General features: G+C 36.2%; 1 protein-coding gene across 2 annotated transcripts in view; it reads right to left on the reverse strand.

Annotated features, from left to right (window-relative positions):
* Positions 1-19,885, reverse strand: part of NUP107 (nucleoporin 107) — a 49,434-nt gene that overhangs the window by 15,764 nt on the left and 13,785 nt on the right. For both annotated transcript variants that reach the window (XM_035002190.1, XM_035002191.1), the window contains 11 exons: positions 18,636-18,763; positions 17,665-17,713; positions 13,524-13,595; positions 13,049-13,137; positions 11,281-11,359; positions 9,672-9,785; positions 5,434-5,524; positions 5,206-5,282; positions 3,204-3,263; positions 2,397-2,542; positions 2,226-2,274 (listed from right to left, as the gene is read on the reverse strand). In XM_035002190.1, the coding sequence (XP_034858081.1) occupies positions 2,226-2,274; positions 2,397-2,542; positions 3,204-3,263; positions 5,206-5,282; positions 5,434-5,524; positions 9,672-9,785; positions 11,281-11,359; positions 13,049-13,137; positions 13,524-13,595; positions 17,665-17,713; positions 18,636-18,763 (954 nt within the window). The remainder of the gene's footprint in view (positions 1-2,225; positions 2,275-2,396; positions 2,543-3,203; positions 3,264-5,205; positions 5,283-5,433; positions 5,525-9,671; positions 9,786-11,280; positions 11,360-13,048; positions 13,138-13,523; positions 13,596-17,664; positions 17,714-18,635; positions 18,764-19,885) is intronic.

Raw genomic sequence — 19,885 nt, forward strand, 5'->3', positions numbered from 1 at the left:
AATCCCAGTAACTGATTGAATCTTGAGTTTCTAGATTTACACTTTTATCATAAGTAAATATTCCCCCCTTTCTAATATTTGTATCTATTCCTTTATTTGTTTTATTTTCAATTACCTGGAATCTCCAAAATAACAGACTGGTAATAAACACTTGATAGAAGAAGCATTAATTTCTTTACTATACAAAGAGGTCATATATAGTATTAAGGAAAAGATAAAACTCAACAGAAAAATAGGTAAAAGATCTCAACAGGAAATTCACAAATGGTCAATAAACACAGGAAAACTTGCTAGCCTTATGAATAAACAGGGAAATATAAGTAGTACAGTGAGTTCCTACATCCCACCTAATCTGATGGATTAGCAAAAAATTCAAAGTGTGATATTTGGGACTCATGAGAATGCAAGGAAATGGCCACATTAATAAATTACTTATGGGAGTATGAATTAAATGCTACAACCAGGTAATTAATTTAATATACAGCTACCCTTTAACTCAGCAACTCTGCTTTTAGGACACTTACCCTAAAATAGAGGACTAGTAGATAAGCATATATGTATATAAGAATGTTCACTGCAGTGCTAGAAACAACCTAAATACCATCAAAAGAGGAATGATTAAAAAGAATAAGTCAGGTTACATTAAAATCTATATCCACTAACTTGGAGAAAGTATCATTAAATGAAAAAAACAAAAAACAAAAAAACCCCAAAACCAAAAACCAAACAACTGGGGTGCGTGGGTGGCTCAGTCAGTTAGGCATCCGGATTCTTGATTTCAGCTCAGGTCATGATCTCAAGATCATGAAACTGAGCCCTGTGTCCAACTCCATGCTGGGGCTCTGTGCTGGGCATGGAGGCTGCTTAAGATTCTCTCTCTCCTTCTGCCTCTTCCCCCCCATGCAATCTCTCTCTCTCTCAAAAAAGCAAATAAATAAAAACAAAACACCCCCCCACCCCCAGCCAAGTTGTAGAGTAATGTATGTAGTATGATGCAAAAAACAACAACAAAAATCACAATCCTATTTTGGAATATCTACATTATTTACACATATTTCTAAGAGTATGGAGAAGGATATAAAAGACTACATAGCTATATATTTTATCATCTCTGGGGAATGAGAATAACCATAAAGTGGTTAGGAGGGAATTATTATATAGGTTTTATTTATATCTTTGGATTATTTTGTTATATACTTCAGTTATTTAAAATTATTTAGGAGAATATTACCTAAAAATGTTAATTATTTTAAGATCTAGGAAAAGTCCTTGTTAATTTTCCATTAATATTTCTCTTTTCAGAAAGGGATAAATTAGCTTACATGCATAACCCTTATTTTTAGATGAAACCAATGCTGAACAAAAGAGACAGAAATGATGTATCATTTAAATATGCAATTAAGTCTCGGGCGCCTGGGTGGCTCAGTTGGTTAAGCGACTGCCTTCGGCTCAGGTCATGATCCCAGGGTCCTGGGATCGAGTCCCACATCGGGCTCCCGGCTCAGCGGGAAGCCTGCTTCTCCCTCTCCCACTCCCCCTGCTTGTGTTCCTGCTCTCGCTGTCTCTGTCTCTGTCAAATAAATAAAATCTTAAAAAATAAAATAAAATAAAATAAATAAATAAATATGCAATTAAGTCTCTTCCTTTTACAGAATGTCTCTCATTTAGGGGCACCTGGGTGGCTCAGTCGTTAAGCGTCTGCCTTTGGCTCAGGTCATGATCCCAGGGTCCTGGGATCGAGCCCTGCATCAGGCTCCCTGCCCCGCGGGAAGCCTGCTTCTCCCTCTCCCACTCCCTCTGCTTGTGTTCCCTCTCTTGCTGTCTCTCTCTGTCAAATAAATGAATAAAATCTTTAAAAAATAAAAATAAAAAAATAAAGAATGTCTCTCATTTAGGGGTGCCTGGGTGGCTCAGTTGGTTAAGCGTGTGCCTTCGGCTCAGGTCATGATTCCCGGGTCCTGGGATCAAGCCCTGCATCAAGCTTCCTGCTTAGTGGGGAGTCTGCTTCTCCCTCTCCCTCTGCCTTTCCCCCCCACCCCGCTTGTGCTCTCTCAAATAAATAAATAAAATCTTCAAAAAAAAAAAAAAGAATGTCTCTCATTTAGATAAGAGGTAAGAAAATATAACAAAGTTTCATATTTTTTTTCGCCTTTCAGATACATGGCACAACAGCATAATGTTGTTTCCTATTCTAGTTATCCTAAAACGTTCCTACTAATATTTACCTTTTTATCAGTAGCTTGAAGTTCTTCAAATACCTTTTCTAAGGTCCAACTTTAAAAAGAAAACAGGAAAGGGATAAAACAGTATTAATAATATGAACAAGGGCTACAAAATAAAACTTCACAGAGCACACTGCAAATCATCAGGACAAAAAAACAAAACAACAAACTCACTTTGCTTCCAAATATTCCCTAGGGAGTTCTTCAGTTTCATCCAGATTCACTACTGACGTCCGGATCTCCTGTTCTACCAAACTGTCAACCATCACCCGAAAGTAGGCCCACACTGTGTCTTCCCAGGTGTCGCAGACAGGAAGCAGCTTTTTCCCCCATGCCAAACCAGAAACACATACACAGTCAACAATGGGGGCGGGGGGGACGGGGAAGCAGTTACTTCCATTGATATGGACTATAAAGTCATTTTAATGACATAAAACATAGTGGATTGCAAAATACCATACGAAATAGCTTTTTACCCCCACCCACACCACATCTTCTAAAAAGTTTGAACTATTAATAGATTTTTTCCATACTCAGTTCACAATAGTATCAATTTTCCATGTTGATGTAAGATGGTGTATCAACTAATTATTATAACATCCCTCAAATAGCTATAAAATGCAGGGGGTGGTGGGGTTTGCAAGAAGTGCACACACACACACACACACACATGCAAGACAATCCCAACAGTCACTGTACCTTAGTGGTGCTTCTGTAAAAACCTATGAGCACTACGAGTCATCAATAAATGTGTGTTGTAAAAAAATATGCGTATGTATTGTAATTAAATTTACAACTCTTAGAAATTAAAGTCTGATTCCATGTATTAAAACATCATTTGGTGTATGGCATATGTGAAATTAAGCAGCTCAAGTCACTATTCTATTTCATGATTATGCTGTCACTGCCACTCTTAGAAAGTAGAATATGTATCTGATTTTGTCCCATAGGAAAAAGGAAGAATTAAAATAGATTACATACCTGTTTGAGATTCCCACTTAAAGCTGCATAAATTGCCCTCTCGTATCTATTAAAAAGTTCCTGAAATACAATGAATATAAATTTGAAATAGTTTTCTTAGTATGTCAATTTTTTTCATAATCTGGAATTTTACAATGTCTTCTAAACTGAACTTATTCACTTGATAGTTTCTAAACTTTAGTTAAAGATCTAGTGGCGCAACAAGAAGGACTCCTTGGTTTGCTGATACAGTTAGTGCTGAAATCTTCAGGAAAAATCAACCATCTAAATTTCCAATACACAACGAAAGATCCAACTCTAACGATGCTCTGATTACTTATCATAGTCAAATTTTATTCCAGATAGAAGTGGTGTAGGTGTTTTCCTCTAGGAAGTTCCTAAATACCTAACACTACTTGATACTTATCTAAAAACATCAAAACAAGGCACCTGGGACCTGTCCTGCATCAGTCTGCATTTAATTCCTAAGCAGGACTAATTATATTCATCAAATTAGTCCATTTTACTCTCAGATTCTATTGATGGCATTTCCTGTTTTCTTATCATCTAAACAAGACTTCAGAGACTTTCACTATATACCTGAGTCCTCCTCTGCCTTTGCTTCCAATCACCCGCTAGACCACTCTTGCTCCCTTCCTTTCCACCGTCAATATTACCCTAGGACAGGACCTTAATACTTAGTGTCTGAATAATTCCGAAGGCTCCTAACTAGTTTCTCAGCCTTCAGTCCACTCCATTTTTAAGCCTATTTTTCACTGTCATGCTGATCTTCTTAAAGCACTGTTGCCATGTGCCCTCGAGGTTTTGATGGTTCACTACTATATAGGATATACTCCTTCTTTAGAGCAACACTTGAGGACCACCAACGCCTGATCTTAACTTATCTTTTTCAATCATCCTTTCCATTAGTTCTGTTACAACCTTTGTTTTAAAAATATGAATTTGTTCCAGTGCAACTGATCTATCAGGGAACAACTTAAACATAATGCAAATTTCTCATAATGCACAATTTCATCTACAAGAAATACTAGGTGAATGCAGAAAACCACACCTAGCTGAATGGAGCCAGTTATAAATACACAAAACTAACACACTTCAAACATCTACCTGCTACCTCACTTCATTAGGTGTATTATAAGCTACCTCCATCCATATCAAGTGTTACAATTTTCATTTTAATTTCAGCTAAACTCCTTCTACACCTCATAGCTGCAATCCCTGACACTCAATTCCATAAGTAAATTTCAGTGCTTTTTCAAGGTAAGGTGCTACATTTATTGTAGCATTTGTGTACTTCCCGTTTCACAGTGTTTTGTTAAGTTTTTATCTTTTGATGTATCACCGATGGTTTTTTAGTACTGTGCTCGCAAGTCTATTTTCCCGAAAAGACCTGTGGGTTTTCTGCACAATTCTGCATGCTGTTGTGATTTTTTTAGGAATGCACAGGTCATGTGGTGTCGTAACAGAACTGACTCTATTTCCTTTCGTGAGCTTTCTGCTCCAACCTGACAGAACTACCACCTTCCCTTAGGTTTTCCAGCTTACACATCCTACCAAGAATTCCTTCCTCTTCTTTTCACACCCAACAACTCAAATCCCAGTAATTTTTCAAACTGCGATTCAATTCTTTCTCCTAGGAAGCCCCTGCTTATTCTCTGAATTCTTTTGGTACCTCCTTTGTATTTTTGCCTTTTATCAGTGTTTAATTCTTAGTATCTGAATAATTCTGATGGGTAGCTAAGCCTGCCCACCCCTATTCTTCAATTTGATCAGAAGTTTTTTGAAAACAGGGGCGCCTGCCTGGCTCAGTCAGTAGAGCATGCAACTCAATCTCAGGGTTCTGAGTTCGAGCCCCACACTGGGTGTGGAGCCTACTTAAAAAAAAGTTTTTTGAGAACAAACTTGAATCTTCTAGCACTCTGAATGTTTCATAGCACCATTAGCAGGCTTGCAATTAATTAGAGTAAAAATCAGTATCAGTAAAGATTTTCTTGTATCTTACATCTTCTGCCATTCTCCAACAACTTATTTTCCAAATGATTCTATATGGATTCCCTTCTACAGGTTCTAATTCTGTTCCTGTAAAACAGTAAAAGAAATAAAAATTTATAGTTTAAAATAGAGAACTCCTTATTTCAACAATTTCTAAAAACAAAAGCTATGCTTCATAAAGACTGGCATTTAGTTCTAAATATATCCCTAATTCTCAGAATCAAATCTACTAAAATACCTCCATTCACATTAGGGTCATGATAGAGTTTCCAGCCTTCAAGTGTTGCAGCTCTCCATGCCTGACCACAACGTTTACAGAGTCGTTGTGCCTTTAGAAACAAAAAAGAGCAGTCAGTTATGTAACCAGTGCAGTACTGGAAAAGTACTTGTGCTTTATAGAAAAGTATAAGCAGGGGCACCTGGGTGGCTCAGTTGGTTAAGCATCTGCCTTTGGCTCAGGTTATGATCCCAGAGTCCTAGGATTGAGCCCCACATCAGGCTCCTTGCTCAGCTGGGAGCCCGCTTCTCTCCCTCTCCCTCTCCCCCTCCCCTCCACTTGTGCTCTCTCTCTCAAATAAATAAATAAAATCTTAAAAAAAAAAAAAAAAAGGAAAAGCAATATATGTCAGGATTAGATAATTTAAAGCACGATGTTGCAAAGGACAATGTAGACAACTTCGCCACCAGCATGCATGTCTTTTCTGTGGTCTCTGCCTTTCTTTCTTTCCCTAATAATCCCTTTGCTCTTTGATTTTGGGCTTATGAATTGGCTCCCATGGTGCCCACAAGCATTTAATTCTGCTAGAGACAAATGCAGCTAAAGAGGTCGAGGACCCCTGATTCACACGAAAGTATCATGCAAACACTGTTAGTCTCTACAATGACAAGGCGCTAGTGCTCACTCGGCCCGCTGATATTTATGTTAACTGTGACCAAACAGATGAGCTTCGACTAATCAGTGAAATAGAGACGTAACCTCTTTAGGAACTGTCTCTCCCCCATTTAGTTCATATGTTTTGGGTAAGATCCTATGATCCCACCTCTGAACTCTAAGATTAGGGATGTGACCTAGTAAGAATCACTCCTAGGGCTCTTGCTGGAGATAGTGAGAAGGAAACACACTCCTTCTGCTGGAATTGCTAGCTGGCAGAAGGATGTAAGCCTGGGGCTGCTGGGCCATCACTGACACGAGAGTGGCTTCTTGAGAATGAAGCCACAGAGAGAGGGACAGAGCCAAGAGCCTGGGAAAGAGATGGTATCCTAGGGACATCCTTTGAATCCCTGGATCCCACTTAAAACCAGATATAACCCTCTATACTTCCCTGTTCCATAACCAATCAATTCCTCCCTTGTAAATAACCTGAGTTGGGTTTCTATCACTTGAACCTAGAGAACCCAATTAATATGACCAGTTAAAGAATATCCTACCCCAAACATCATTCTAGATTTGTTGCTATTAAAAATTATAAATGTAGTAACATGGAAAAATGTTTTGATATGCTATCTAAAAAAGGATAAAAACTGTATATAGAATCTTGAAAACATTTTTCTAATCAAAATAAATCAGATACAAAAGAACAAATATTGCATGATTCCACTCACATGAAATAGCTAGAATAGGAAATTCATACAGAGAGAGAGTAGATTAGAGGTTGCTAGGGGCTGAGGGAAGGGAGAAATGGGGAGTTATTACATAATGGTTACAGAGTTTCTGTTTGGGTTGCTGAAAAGGCTTTTGGAAACATAGTGATGGTTTCACAAAATTGTAAATGCAATTAGTGGCACTGAAATGTACACCAAAAATGGTTAAAATGACAAAATGTGTTATATATATTTTACCACAGTGGAAAATAAATGCATAATGCAATGTATCAAAACTAGTGACTTGTATATTTTAAATACAAGATAAAGGATGAATTATATGGTATGTGAATTATATCTCAATAAAGTTGTTAAAAAAACCTCAATGTATTATACTATGATTATGATGATGTTCAAAAGAGGTACAAAAGAAAGGTCTTATCAAAAGATAATAAACACAAGTGCCGGCGAGGATGTGGAGAAAAGGGAACCCTTGCGTACTGCTGATGGGAATGCAAACTGGTGCAGCCACTGTGGAAAACAGTAAGGAGGTTCCTTAAAAAATTTAAAATAGGAAAACCATATGATCCAATAATTCCACTTCTGGGTATTTATCTGAAGAAAACAAAAACACTAACTTGAAAATATATATACACCCCATGTTCACTGCAGCATTATTTACAACAGCCAAGATACAGAAACAACCTAAGTGTTCACTGACAGATAAATGGATAAAAAGATGTGGTACATAGGTATACAATGCCATCTGCACCAACACAGATGGACCTGGAGAACATTATGCTAAGTGAAATAAGTCAGACTAGGAAAAATATCATGTGACCTCTCTTATTACATTTGGAATTAAAAAGGTAAACAACAAAAGCAGCTCATAAATACAGAGAACAGTGGTTGCCAGAGGTGGGGGTTGGGAGAAATGGATGAAGGGGGCCAAAAGGTAAAAGGAAAAAAGAAAAAGAAAAAAAATCTTGTTCTCTTGGGCACCTGGGTGGCTCAGATGGGTGAGCGTCTGCCTTCGGCTCAGGTCATGATCCCGGGGTCCTGGGATCGAGTCCCGCATCGGGCTCCCTGCTCAGCGGGGAGCCTGCTTCTCCCTCTGCCTCTGTCTCTCATGAATAAATAAATAAAATCTTAATAAAAAAAAAAAAAATCTTGTTCTCTTGTCAAGTCTTTCTGAGGCTCTAATACTTAGTTTCTTCATATGTAAGGTGAAAATGTTAATGAGAGTTCTCGTTCATTGAATATTTACTATGAGCCAGACACTGTGCTAGCTACTTCACATGAATTACCTCACTTGATCCTCATATTGACCCAACGAGAGAGGTGCTAATTATGTGCCTGTTTCATAGATGAGAAAACTGGGGCCCAAAGGTGATTAGCTTACTCATGGACACACAGTGAGTAGTAGAGCCAGACTGACCGCACTGTAATAGAATAGGCACTGAACTGGGATCAGAGCCTTGCATTCCAGCCTTGATTATTTCACTAATCCTGTGACCTTGGAAGTCACCCAAGCTCTCTGGGTTTCAGGGTTGTATTATTATTTGCTTGTAAATGGAAACGATGGAAAATATGGACTTTATTGAAGTCCTTGCTATCTCTAAGAAAAAAAAAAGGCAGAAAAAAAAGAGCACTGTATGTAAATAATAATAATAAAAAACCCCACTATCTGTAGTTACGTAAAGGTAGTGAGATCTTGAGAATTTTTGTTTTTCAAGCCTTCAGTAAGTGATATTTTTGTTTTCTGTTTTTTAAAATACATCCTTATTTGCCACTGTTATTTCCCACATCACCAGGCAGAGGGGCTGGAACTTAAATATTTTCTGAATAAAATAAGTATGTAATAACCACTTCTTTTCTTAATTAAAAAATAAGAATGATGCTTAATAATTCAAGACTTACTACCATAGGAAATTACAATAGTTTGAACTAACATATATCTACCTAAAGAACATCACCAAGAAGACTGCAAAACAGGTGCAAGCTCCCAGGTATCAGACTGTCTCACCTCAAGAGTCAGCCAAGCCATCCAGTAAGCTAATTAGATACTTCACATTCTATACATAAGATTTTAACTATCACAAAAGAGATTTCTAAAAGGTTAAAAGGAAGAAGTCTGAGGGCCATTCAAGGGTAAATAGTGTCACCTAGAAAAGCAATCAGGGTCAGATACATTCTTAACTCTTAAAAATCAGAACTAAATGACGCCTGGGTGGCTCAGTCGGTTGAGCGTCTGCCTTCGGCTCAGGTCATGATTCCAGGGTGCTGGGATCGAGTCCCACATCGGGCTCCCTGCTTGGCGGCGAGCCTGCTTCTCCCTCTGCCTGCCACTCCCCCTGCTTGTGTTCTCTATCTCTCTGTGTGTCAAATAAATAAATAAAATCTTTAAAAAAAAAAAATCAGAACTAAAAATAACGGGGTTATGCCTAGGGTATGAGGTACAACACAGGGAGGCAAAATTTGACTTCTTAAAAAGAATTTTCTATTAGAGTTGCACAAACAAGAATGCACTGCCTTCTGAAAACGTTCAAACAGAAGGGAGATCCAGAAATACTGTGGAAGAGATTACTGCATCGAGGAGACATACTAGGTGTCACAAAGATCCCTTATAACTTAAAGAGTCTATGATTTTGAAGGGGCACCTGGGTGGCTCAGTCATTAAGCATCTGCCTTTGGCTCAGGTCATGATCCCAGGGTCCTGGGATCGAGCCCCACATCGGGCTCCCTGCTCCGCAGGAAGCCTGTTTCTCCCTCTCCCACTCCCCCTGCTTGTGTTCCCTCTCTCGCTGTGTCTCTGTCAAATAAATAAAATCTTTAAAAAAAAAAAAAAAAGAGCCTATGACTTTGAAACTGAAGAAGCAGGGATATAGGACTTACCTCTTCTGTCATTCCAGCACGGATTAAAGTGAAAAGATACTTGAGTAATCGGACTTCATCTTCTCTATCCAGATCATCAAGGGGCATTTTTTGTCTAATGGGAGCATCTGGGTCCTACGCCCCCCCCAAAAAATCAACGATAAATTCTTTGTACATTTTAAACATCACCAAGAGATGATAAATCTTCTGAGTTTCTATACTGAAATAAATTTATTTACAATTCAGTTAAGTAACAAAGGGAGTGAGAGTATCACAGGTGTCCCGGATAGTCACACGACTGTCTGCTGCCCATTCAAAACAAACTCTGCTGACCCACAAAGGTGCACGCCTAGGTCAGGCAAGGCGGTAACACCACTATGGCAGCCTAGCCAGACAATTCTAAAAATGCCACTCACCATTCAAGCTGACATGAGCTGTACTCTGTTGTAGCAATTACACAACCAAGTTAATTCTAAACAGAATTAGGCCTAGATGGAGAATGAGCACAGAGAAAAAACTAAAGGGGGAGTCGACAATACATTCTGTGACTTGAAAATGCTGAGCTGGTACTTTGAGAACATATGGGAAGAGAGCCCATTATGGAACTAAGGCCAAATAAAACACACCGGTGTCCAATAAAAAAATGTTTTAAGAACACATTTCTAGTAAATAAAATCCACCTAAAACAGTTATTCCCACCTACTATTTTTCATAGATAGAACAAAATGTGCCTTTAAACATTTGGGATAACATACTGTCCTCACTCTTGCAGCAAAGAGCTCATGTGATCTTCATGATGAATTTTAAGTGAAAAACTATTTTAATGTGACTCTTATTTCAAATGTTACTAAGTATATGGTATTATGAATATCGATTCAGAAAATAAAGTTCATAATAGGTGAAATAGCTCTTCCACAAATATTTTGCAGACTGATACAATCATTCCTTTTTGGAACACGGTCTCTTTCTGGCAAGAAGGAAATCACCACTTTCCAGATGTTAAGATTAAATGATTTTTGGTTGCTTGCTACAGGGTAATTTAGCTATGATTTATTTCAAGCTCTTCTAGTAGTTACCAAACAATTTTCATCAAAACCACTTTTGTTACTCAATGGAATTCTATCAATTTTTCCAATTGTTACTTATCTCTCTCACTTTTCATTATAAACATTTAGTTCACATGTCTCCACCTGTCACAAAGCTCTACTCCTTTATTTCTACAAGAATTAGACTCCTGTTCTTTTCAAATCTACTGTTATTCCTATTACTCATATCCTAGAATGACCTTTCTAACCTCAAGCTAATTCAAAGGTTTTTTTTCCCTGCTTTTTATATATAAGAGCCTTCATAAATCATCACCTCATAGTTGAAGAGTCAAACTTACTGTAAGACCAAAATAAATTTGTTTTTACAGCTGGCAAATCACTTTCGCTACCTTCTTTTACAATTTACAAATCAGGGGTCATAGATATGTTCAAATACATTCCATCAAATTCAAATGCAACTGAGTAGTTTGAGTTAAATGGTATATGCAAACCTTTGGGAAACCAAAACAAGGATCTGTGTGAAAGAAAATTCTCAGCCTTTAAAAAACAACCTTGAAGACAACTTTCATTTCAATGAAACTTACCAATTCGGTGACAAGGGGACGGACACTTCCTATGTAAGAAGGTAGCTGCCGCTGTTTCAGGGTATGTAGGGTATTTTCCCTGCAAGAAAAAGCACAAAAGTTTTTACAACAGTAATTTTAGTAGGTTTATTTAAGACAATAAAATCAAGTCAAAGTAAGAAAAAGTACAAACACAGAAAAACATGCAAAAATGCTAAACAGAAAGAGATATTTTAACTCAGATGACTAATGATGCTGAACATGTTTACATGTCTTTATTGGCCATTCATCTCTCCGCTTTTGTGAGGTACCTGTTCAAATCTTTGCCCTTTTTTTTTTTACTGCATTATCCTTTTATTATTGAGTTGTAGTTCTCTATTGGCTACAAGTCTTACACGTTTCTTCCAGTGTGTGGCTTGCTCCCTTTTATTTTCTTAATGATGTCTTTAATGAGAAGTTATTCACTTTGATGAAGTCCAATCAATTTTCCCCAATTATTGCTTCCTATGACCTAAGAAACTCTTGCCTATCCCAAGTCACAAAGATGTTCTCCTATGTTTTCTTCTAAAAGCTCTGTGGTTTTAGCTTTCGTGATCCATCTTGAATTAAATGTTGGGTATGGTGTGAGGGAGGTGTCAAGGTTGACCTTTTTTTGCATCAATACCCAGTTTTTTCTGCATGGTTTGTTGAAAAGACATTCATTCCCCCCACTGGACTGCTTAATGCCTTTATTGAACACCAACTGACCATCTAATGTGGGTCTGTTTTTGGGTTCTATATTCTGTTCCACTGATCGGTAAGAAAAGGAGACTAACCATAAAAAATGTGCAAAAAAATCCTTAAGGCATTTTACCTTAAATTTTTAAATTTTAAATGAAAATTTCTTTTTTCAGAAAATTCGTAACTCCTCGAGATTTAATTTTTAACAAACACTGAATAGCACTAATTTCCTAGTTAAGCAGAGAAAAGCTATAACAATGGACTTGCAGACTTTGTACAGGTGTAACTGGAACACCATCTGAACTTTTTCTTCAAGACTTGAAATAAACTGTCCCTTTAACTTAGGCATGCTGTTTCGTTTCAAGATCCTACAATAATTTAGAAGGATTAAAGCATTAACGACCAAAGTTTTTTTAAAAAAATCACAAGTAGCTGGAAACATAGCTGAAGTATCTTCTTGATGATTGAATTACAATTATTAAGAAAATATAGCCAGTTAACTGTTTGAAAACACAAATCAGACCATGTCATTATTCTATTCTCAAGGTTTTCTATCACATACAGAATAAAGTCCCACAGCCTTACCCTGGGCTGCCTATAAAGGTCCTAGAGGATTTGACCCTCTTCAATCTCATTGCCTACCATACTTTTCTTTGCTGTGTTCACACTGGCCTCCTTGTGTAAATATTCTACATTTTCTGGATCTTTGCAGTTTCTGTTTCTGCCTACAACACTTGTCGCCCAGATGTTTGCATGTTTTGCCTCCTCTCACTCACTACTTGTTACTTCCTTAGAGAGGTCTGCTCTGATTACCTCTTCTATTTAAAACTGTACCCACTGTCATCCTCTATCTATTAACTCCGACTCTTTTTTTCAAAGCTCTACTTACCCAACAGGCTAAATATTTGTGGTCTAACTCTCTTAAAGAATTATAACGCTTTACATAAAGGCAGAGTTTTTATCTGTTTTGCTGACAGACTGAATAAGCAGTAAGAACTGAATAAATATTGTTGAAAGATAAACAAAACCAATGTTGAGTGACTTTAAGAATAAATGTTTAGTAACTTACCAATACACTGATTTTGCATAAAACTCAATATTATCAGAAAAATCTCCAATTTCATCTTTGGCAATGCTCTCTAGCCAATCCACCACCAGCTAGGAAAGAGAGAGAAAAAAAAAGAGTATTAACTATAAAATCTGTCAGTGTTTTATTTGAAGTGGTACTTACATCCTTAATTCAAAAAAGGTTTGTTTAAAAAAATACCAACAATTTTTCCAACCATTTTTTACTTTTTTAAGATATACAAATATGGCAAAAGAATGAAATGTTCTATACAATTCTTAAAAGGCTATTCCTGCAAATACTAGGGCCATTATTCAAAAACTGAAGAACAAGGTTCTTAATGCCTTTTAATTACAAGTGAAAGATCAAAAAGAAAAAAATTTTTAATGTTTTAAACTTAAAAAAGTTTCAGTTCTCTGTATGTCATTTACCTTTTCTCCATGTTTCATAAAAAAACATTTCAAAATTCTAGTCATACCTGACTTTGGCGGACAAGTGAATCTCGCTGAAATAATGCTTCCACCACCACTTTCTCACTGGCATTAAGAGCCTATTAAAAAAATTATTTGAAGGAAAGAAAAAAAAAGATGTTCTAAGAATATTATTTTAAAGTGAATCTGACATAATTATATTTAATTACCCATAAACATTTAACCATACAACAAATCTGGATATTCATGTTTCAAAAATTTTCCTAAGTAAATTTCAAACTGCTACATCAATTTGCAGCTGCTCTTACTTGATACTTTAATTCTTTGGCTACACTCGGAATTTTAACACGGGTCCCCAGAGGTGGTGTTGTGGGGAAAAATAAAACATAGGACAAAATGAAACAAACAAAAAAGTCTTAATAAAGGGCAGTATGTAGTCATGTGACATATCAGAAAGTGAACATTTAAAAACTTTAAACTCTTTTCACTTTACATAGCAGAAGTTGATAGGTAATAAAACTTAACAATCCAAGGGTCTTAAGACTGACTTTAAAAGCCAACTTCACATAAATATTAGCAAGTAATATTAAGCAGTATATCAAAAGGTAAGATATTGTGACCAGTAGAAGCATGGGTCAAATCTATTAATTAATCCATCTTATTTGTGGGTTAAAGGAAAAAGCAACATGAACATCTTGATAGATGCCAAATGTCACTTGATAAAAATATCTTCATAAATTAGAAATAGAAGAATGTTTTGTCAATATAATAGACTATCTAGTTGAAATCTATAGCAAATGATAACTATAGAGAGACATTCCTTCAAAATTGAGAAGATGGGGCACCCGGGTGGCTCAGTTGGGTAGGCATCTGACTTTGGCTCAGGTCATGATCTCGGGGTCCTGGGATTGAGTCCCACATTGGGCTCCATGCTCAGTGGGGAGTCTGCTTGTCCCTCTTCCTATGCCCCTCTCCCCCTGCTTGCACTCTCTCTCTCTCAAATAAATAAAATCTTTAAAATTAAAAAAAAATAAAATTGAGACGGTGAAAAGAATTCCTGTCAATTATTCAACTTTACTTAGAAGTTCTAACTAATATATAAAACCAGAAAAAGAACTAAGTAGTAATAAGTATGGAATAAACATCAAAGTCATCACTATTTATAGACTGGAATGAAACAGTGTTTATAGGGGCACCTGGGTGGCTCAGTCATTAAGCATCTGCCTTCAGCTCAGATCATGATCCCAGGGTCCTGGGATCAAGCCACACGTCAGGCTCCCTGCTCTGCGGGAAGCCTGCTTCACCCTCTCCCGCTCCCCCTGCTTGTGTTCCCTCTCTCGCTGTGTCTCTCTCTGTCAAATAAATAAAATCTTAAAAAAAAAAGAAATAGTGTTTATAGAGTGAATAAATTAAAAGATTGAAAAGATATTAAAAATATTTTAGGTGAAAGAGCAGATTAACAGACATGTATGACTGAAACCATTTTCTATAAAAATGTTTATTTTCTCCTTTTCTGATGTATTTATAGTTGTTTCAAACATGAATTACTTTTATAATCAGAAAATAAAAAGCAATTAAACCCCAAAAGGCTACCTGGTCTTTATGATTTTAAAGGCATATTTTTACGTAGTTTCCATGTTCTTCAAACAGATTATGAAAAAATTATGGGAGATTTATGATCTTGTTCTGGAGAGCTAACATAATACACCAAAACTGGATGAGGATAAGTCACAAAAAAAGAAAATACATTTGCAAAAGTTCTCAATAAAATATTAGCTAATAAAATTTAGTAGTATATTTAGGAATATATGATAACAGAGTTTATCCTACTTGAAGATAACTCAACATTAGGAAAATGCAAGCCATTACATTAATAAATAAAGCAGATATTCATGGAAGCTAAAACATATCTGATTGCGTTCAATACCCATCCCAACTCTTAGCTAGTTAAGAGGAAAAAAAAAAAAGCAAAACCCTTAATCTGCAATAAAACAAAAGCATTCTTTTTTTTTTTTTTTAAAGATTCTATTTATTTATTTGACAGAGAGCAAGAGACACAGCGAGAGAGGGAACACAAGCAGGGGGAGGGGGGAGTGGGAGAGGGAGAAGCAGGCTTCCTGCCGAGCAGGGAGCCCAATGCGGGGCTCGATCCCAGGACCCCGGGATCATGACCTGAGCCGAAGGCAGACCCTTAACGACTGAGCCACCCAGGCACCCCAAAACAAAAGCATTCTTATCAAAAGTCAGGAATAAGAAAAAAATGCCTGCTATTACTAATACAATTCAATCCTGTACAGGTGTTCCTAGTCAATGTTATAAGGCAAGTAAAAGAAATAAGAGATTAGAAGGATTAAAGGAAACTTACGATGTGTAGACAATTACTGCCAATGTAGAAAACTCAATAAAATCAAATGAAAAAACCAGCTGGAGCTAGTAAGAGTTCAGAAAAATGTCTAAATATGAGCTCTACCCACAAATCATTAACCTTCTATTTGACAGTAATAACTAATTAGAAAATGTAAGGACAGAGAGTCCCTTCACAATAGGATTTATACAGACTTTTATAGAGAAAAGTACAGGTTTATATAAACTATAAAAAAATCTAAATAAATGGAGGGGGTGAAGGGTTGGGGTAACTAGGAGATGGACATTAAGGAGGGCACGTGATATAATGAGCACTGGGTAATGAGCACGTGAGTAATGAGCACTGATGAATCACGGACCTGTATCTCTGAAACCAATAATACATTACATGTTAATTTAAAAAAATCTAAATAAATACAGAGATATGCTATGGTCATAAACAGATTCAACATGTAAAGACGTCATTTCTCCTGAAATTTACAAATTCAATACCACTTCAATAAATATCCCAACAGGGCTTAAAAAAACTTGAAAATTGTAAAGTTAGCTGGAAAAAAGTGTGCAAAAATGTATTTCTAAATGAGGAGGGAGACTTACCTTGCCAAATATCAAAACTTCTGAATTACAGACTTAGTTATATAATACTGGTTTTTAAATGAATCAATCAATAAAAGAGAAAAAAGATCTACGTATAAATATGATAAATACATTTGTTTGATAAGTGGTGTTGGACTAAATGGATATCCATTTGAAAAAAATTAAATCTCTTTCTTACTTCAGAGACAAAATTACTCCAGGTGAATTCCAAGAAAATAAGATTTGGGGTTAGAAGAGAACATTGGAGAATATTTTAAATAGGTAGGAAAGGCCTTCCTTAATAAGACACAAAATAATGAATGACAAAGGAAAACCTGACAGATGTGAGCACATAAAAATCGAAATGTCTGCTTAACAAAGACCCCTTAAGCAAAGTTGAAAGACAAGTAACAGAAGACTATCTTTAACATATACAAGAGGAAACAATAATTGGAAAATGAGCAAAGAATATGAATATAGAATTTGTATTAAGAATATTAATGCTTAAGAATGAAGAACACTCCACCTTGCTAACGATCAATGATCTGCATATTAAAGTAACACACTTTCCCTCCAATTGGCAACATCAAATGATTGATATTAAACATCTTCACCCACCGTCAGTACATTCCATTGGGAAGGTAATATGATAATTTCTATCAAACTTTGACCCAACAATTTCACTTTTAGAAATGTAGAAAATTTTGGAATATACAGATAAATATGAAAAATGCTCATAGCATTACTGATTGCTATAGCAGAAATACTGGAAATAACCTAAATATGTCCATCAGAATGTCTGAAAAAATTATGGTTCACTTACACTCTGGCATACTATAAAAAAATAAGGTAAATCTACATGAACTGACATTAAAAAAAATATTGAATAAAAAGAAACTCAGTATAATGTATAAATGAAATCATACTATACATTAAAAAAACTATGTGTACATATAAACATATAAGGATACACAGAAAAGTATCTGGTAGCAAACTCTTAGACTGAAGAGTAAGGGAGATAAAAGAGGACTTTTACCTTTTACTGTAATATAAATTGGTATTTGATCATTTTATGAGATTGTTACCTTTTATTTGTAAAATTTTTAGTATATGTGCTGCCGAAGCGAGCACTTATTTGTAAAATTTTTAAAATGAAGAAACTCAAGATGGTCAAAAATCAAATTCTATTACTAAAAACCATTTTAATTTTTAAATATTTATAGAGGAAAAAATTAATCTTAAGCTTACCGTAACTGCAAAAGTATTTTCCTCTTCTAATGCAGACTGTACTCTGTCTCTGAGGAAAAATAACACAAAATGAAAAAGCCTTAATTTATATATGAAATCACTTTTTAAACTACATATATACACAAACCTGCATTCTACCCAGCATAAACGAATGAGTTTCCAATCAAACTTAATCATTCTTTAACAACAAAGTTACAAGTAATACCTTCTGGATCTGATATTGAGACCTGAACAAGACCAATATTAAAAATACACACTGCAAAAAGTTTTTCTTGGCTACCTACTAATGGAGACACCTAACCTTTTAATATAATGTTTTCACATGGCAAAAATTAAATAATCTGATTTTCTTTCAAGATTTTCTCATCACGATGAAAAAGCAACAGAATAAGAGCCAAAGCTACTGAGCATCTGAGAGAAGGAAAATGTGGTTAACTTCTTTCAAAGTGCCGCTTGACATGAAGTCTGTTTTTCAGTTCTTTTTTTTTTTTTTTTTTTAAGATTTTATTTATTTGATAGAGAGAGACACAGTGAGAGAGGGAACACAAGCAGGGGGAGTGAGAGAGGGAGAAGCAGGCTTCCCACTGAGCAGGGAGCCCAATGCGGGGCTCGATCCCAGGACTCTGGGATCATGACCTGAGCAGAAGGCAGATGCTTAATGACTGAGCCACCCAGGCGCCCCTCAGTTCTTTTTCTTATCTACCATCTCCTAAGTATTGAAGTACTTTCACCACTTTCCTTAAATCATTATATATATATTCTTGGGAGCTACCAGCTTTATGACCTAGTATTTCCCTCTTCCCTCCTAGCTCACCCTGGACAATGATCTAATGACAAGGCATTCGAAATGATAAATATCATAAACAGCAGAACCGATTTCCAAACACATCCTACTTTTAACTTCTAAATTAATTTGCCTACTGGTTACTGTGTGCTTATTTCCCTGATGAGTCAGCCCTACACAACCTTACCTGTACAAAGAAGCCAGCAGCCTCCACGTGACCATCTCCTGCTGAAGAAGCCAGAGCATACTGGCTGTTTTTGAGAACTTCTGAAGTCCAGGTGTTGCTCGGCTCACTATTTTACTCAGTATATTCACCTGACGTAAAAACACAGCGGTAAAGAGGTTTTCTATCATTCTGAGTCATAACTTTGTATTCTTCAACTGCAGGGTGCTAAAACTAAATATATACATGTATAATACACACACACACACACTGTTATTATAAATTGTTCCTGCCTATCTATTGCCTTTTTAAATTGAATGCAATATACCATTCCCACTAGAAACAGCCTGTGAAGTAAGGTATGTTTATGTGAGTACATATGCAAAAGTTTTAACATACTCTAGATTTCAGATTCAACAATAACAGCCACGGGTGTATTTTTTTCTTCTTGTTTATACTAAAAAAAGCTAAATCTAACGTATACCTGACAAAATCATAACATAAACTAACAGCACAGCAATGAAAATTAAAAATAAGATACCTTCAAATTATGCCTGAAAAATTAGTATCATATAACAAATCAAGAAAAACATTTTAAGATTGGTACTGAGGGGTGCCCGGTGGACTCCGTCAGTTGGGCGTCTGACTCCTGATTTCAGCTTGGGTCATGGTCTTGGACCCCTAGTCAGGCTCCATGCTACAAGTGGAGCCTACCTGGGATTCTCTCTCCTCTCCCCCCGCCCATCCTCCTCATCCACCCCAACCCCACGGGCAAGCACTCTAGCTCTTATTAAAAAAAAAAAAAAAGATTGGTACTAAAAAATTGTCATTTCTAGCCAAAATTTAACCAAAGTCCTTCCTTGTTCTAAAACAGTAGTTCTTAACCTTTTTCAGGTTGAGGCATGTGTGAAAATCTAATGAAAAGTATGGATGTTCTCCCCAGAAACATACACAAAATTGTTTATCAGAAAGCCTAAGGACATAGGGTAAAGGAAACCTTTCTCAAAGGTTATGAATAGTACTTCCTTATCTTATCAAGGGGAACTAGGAAACAGCATCGCTCTCATTCAGAACATGAAGAATCACTACCACCACAATTTCTCCCTCCCTTTAAAAGTATTCATGAAGTAATGGTCCTTTTATCTTAAGGGCAAGGTTTAATAAAAATGTTATCTGTACTTCTCATTATTAAATTTTCTATTGGAATCCTAACTCCAGTAATTCACTGATTATTATTGTTTTTTTTAATTTAATGAAGCTACTGCTTTTATAAT

The sequence above is a fragment of the Mirounga leonina genome, unplaced genomic scaffold, assembly GCF_011800145.1.
Source record: "Mirounga leonina isolate KUSES-001 unplaced genomic scaffold, KU_Mleo_1.0 Mir_126, whole genome shotgun sequence".
Taxonomy (NCBI): Eukaryota; Metazoa; Chordata; class Mammalia; order Carnivora; family Phocidae; genus Mirounga; species Mirounga leonina.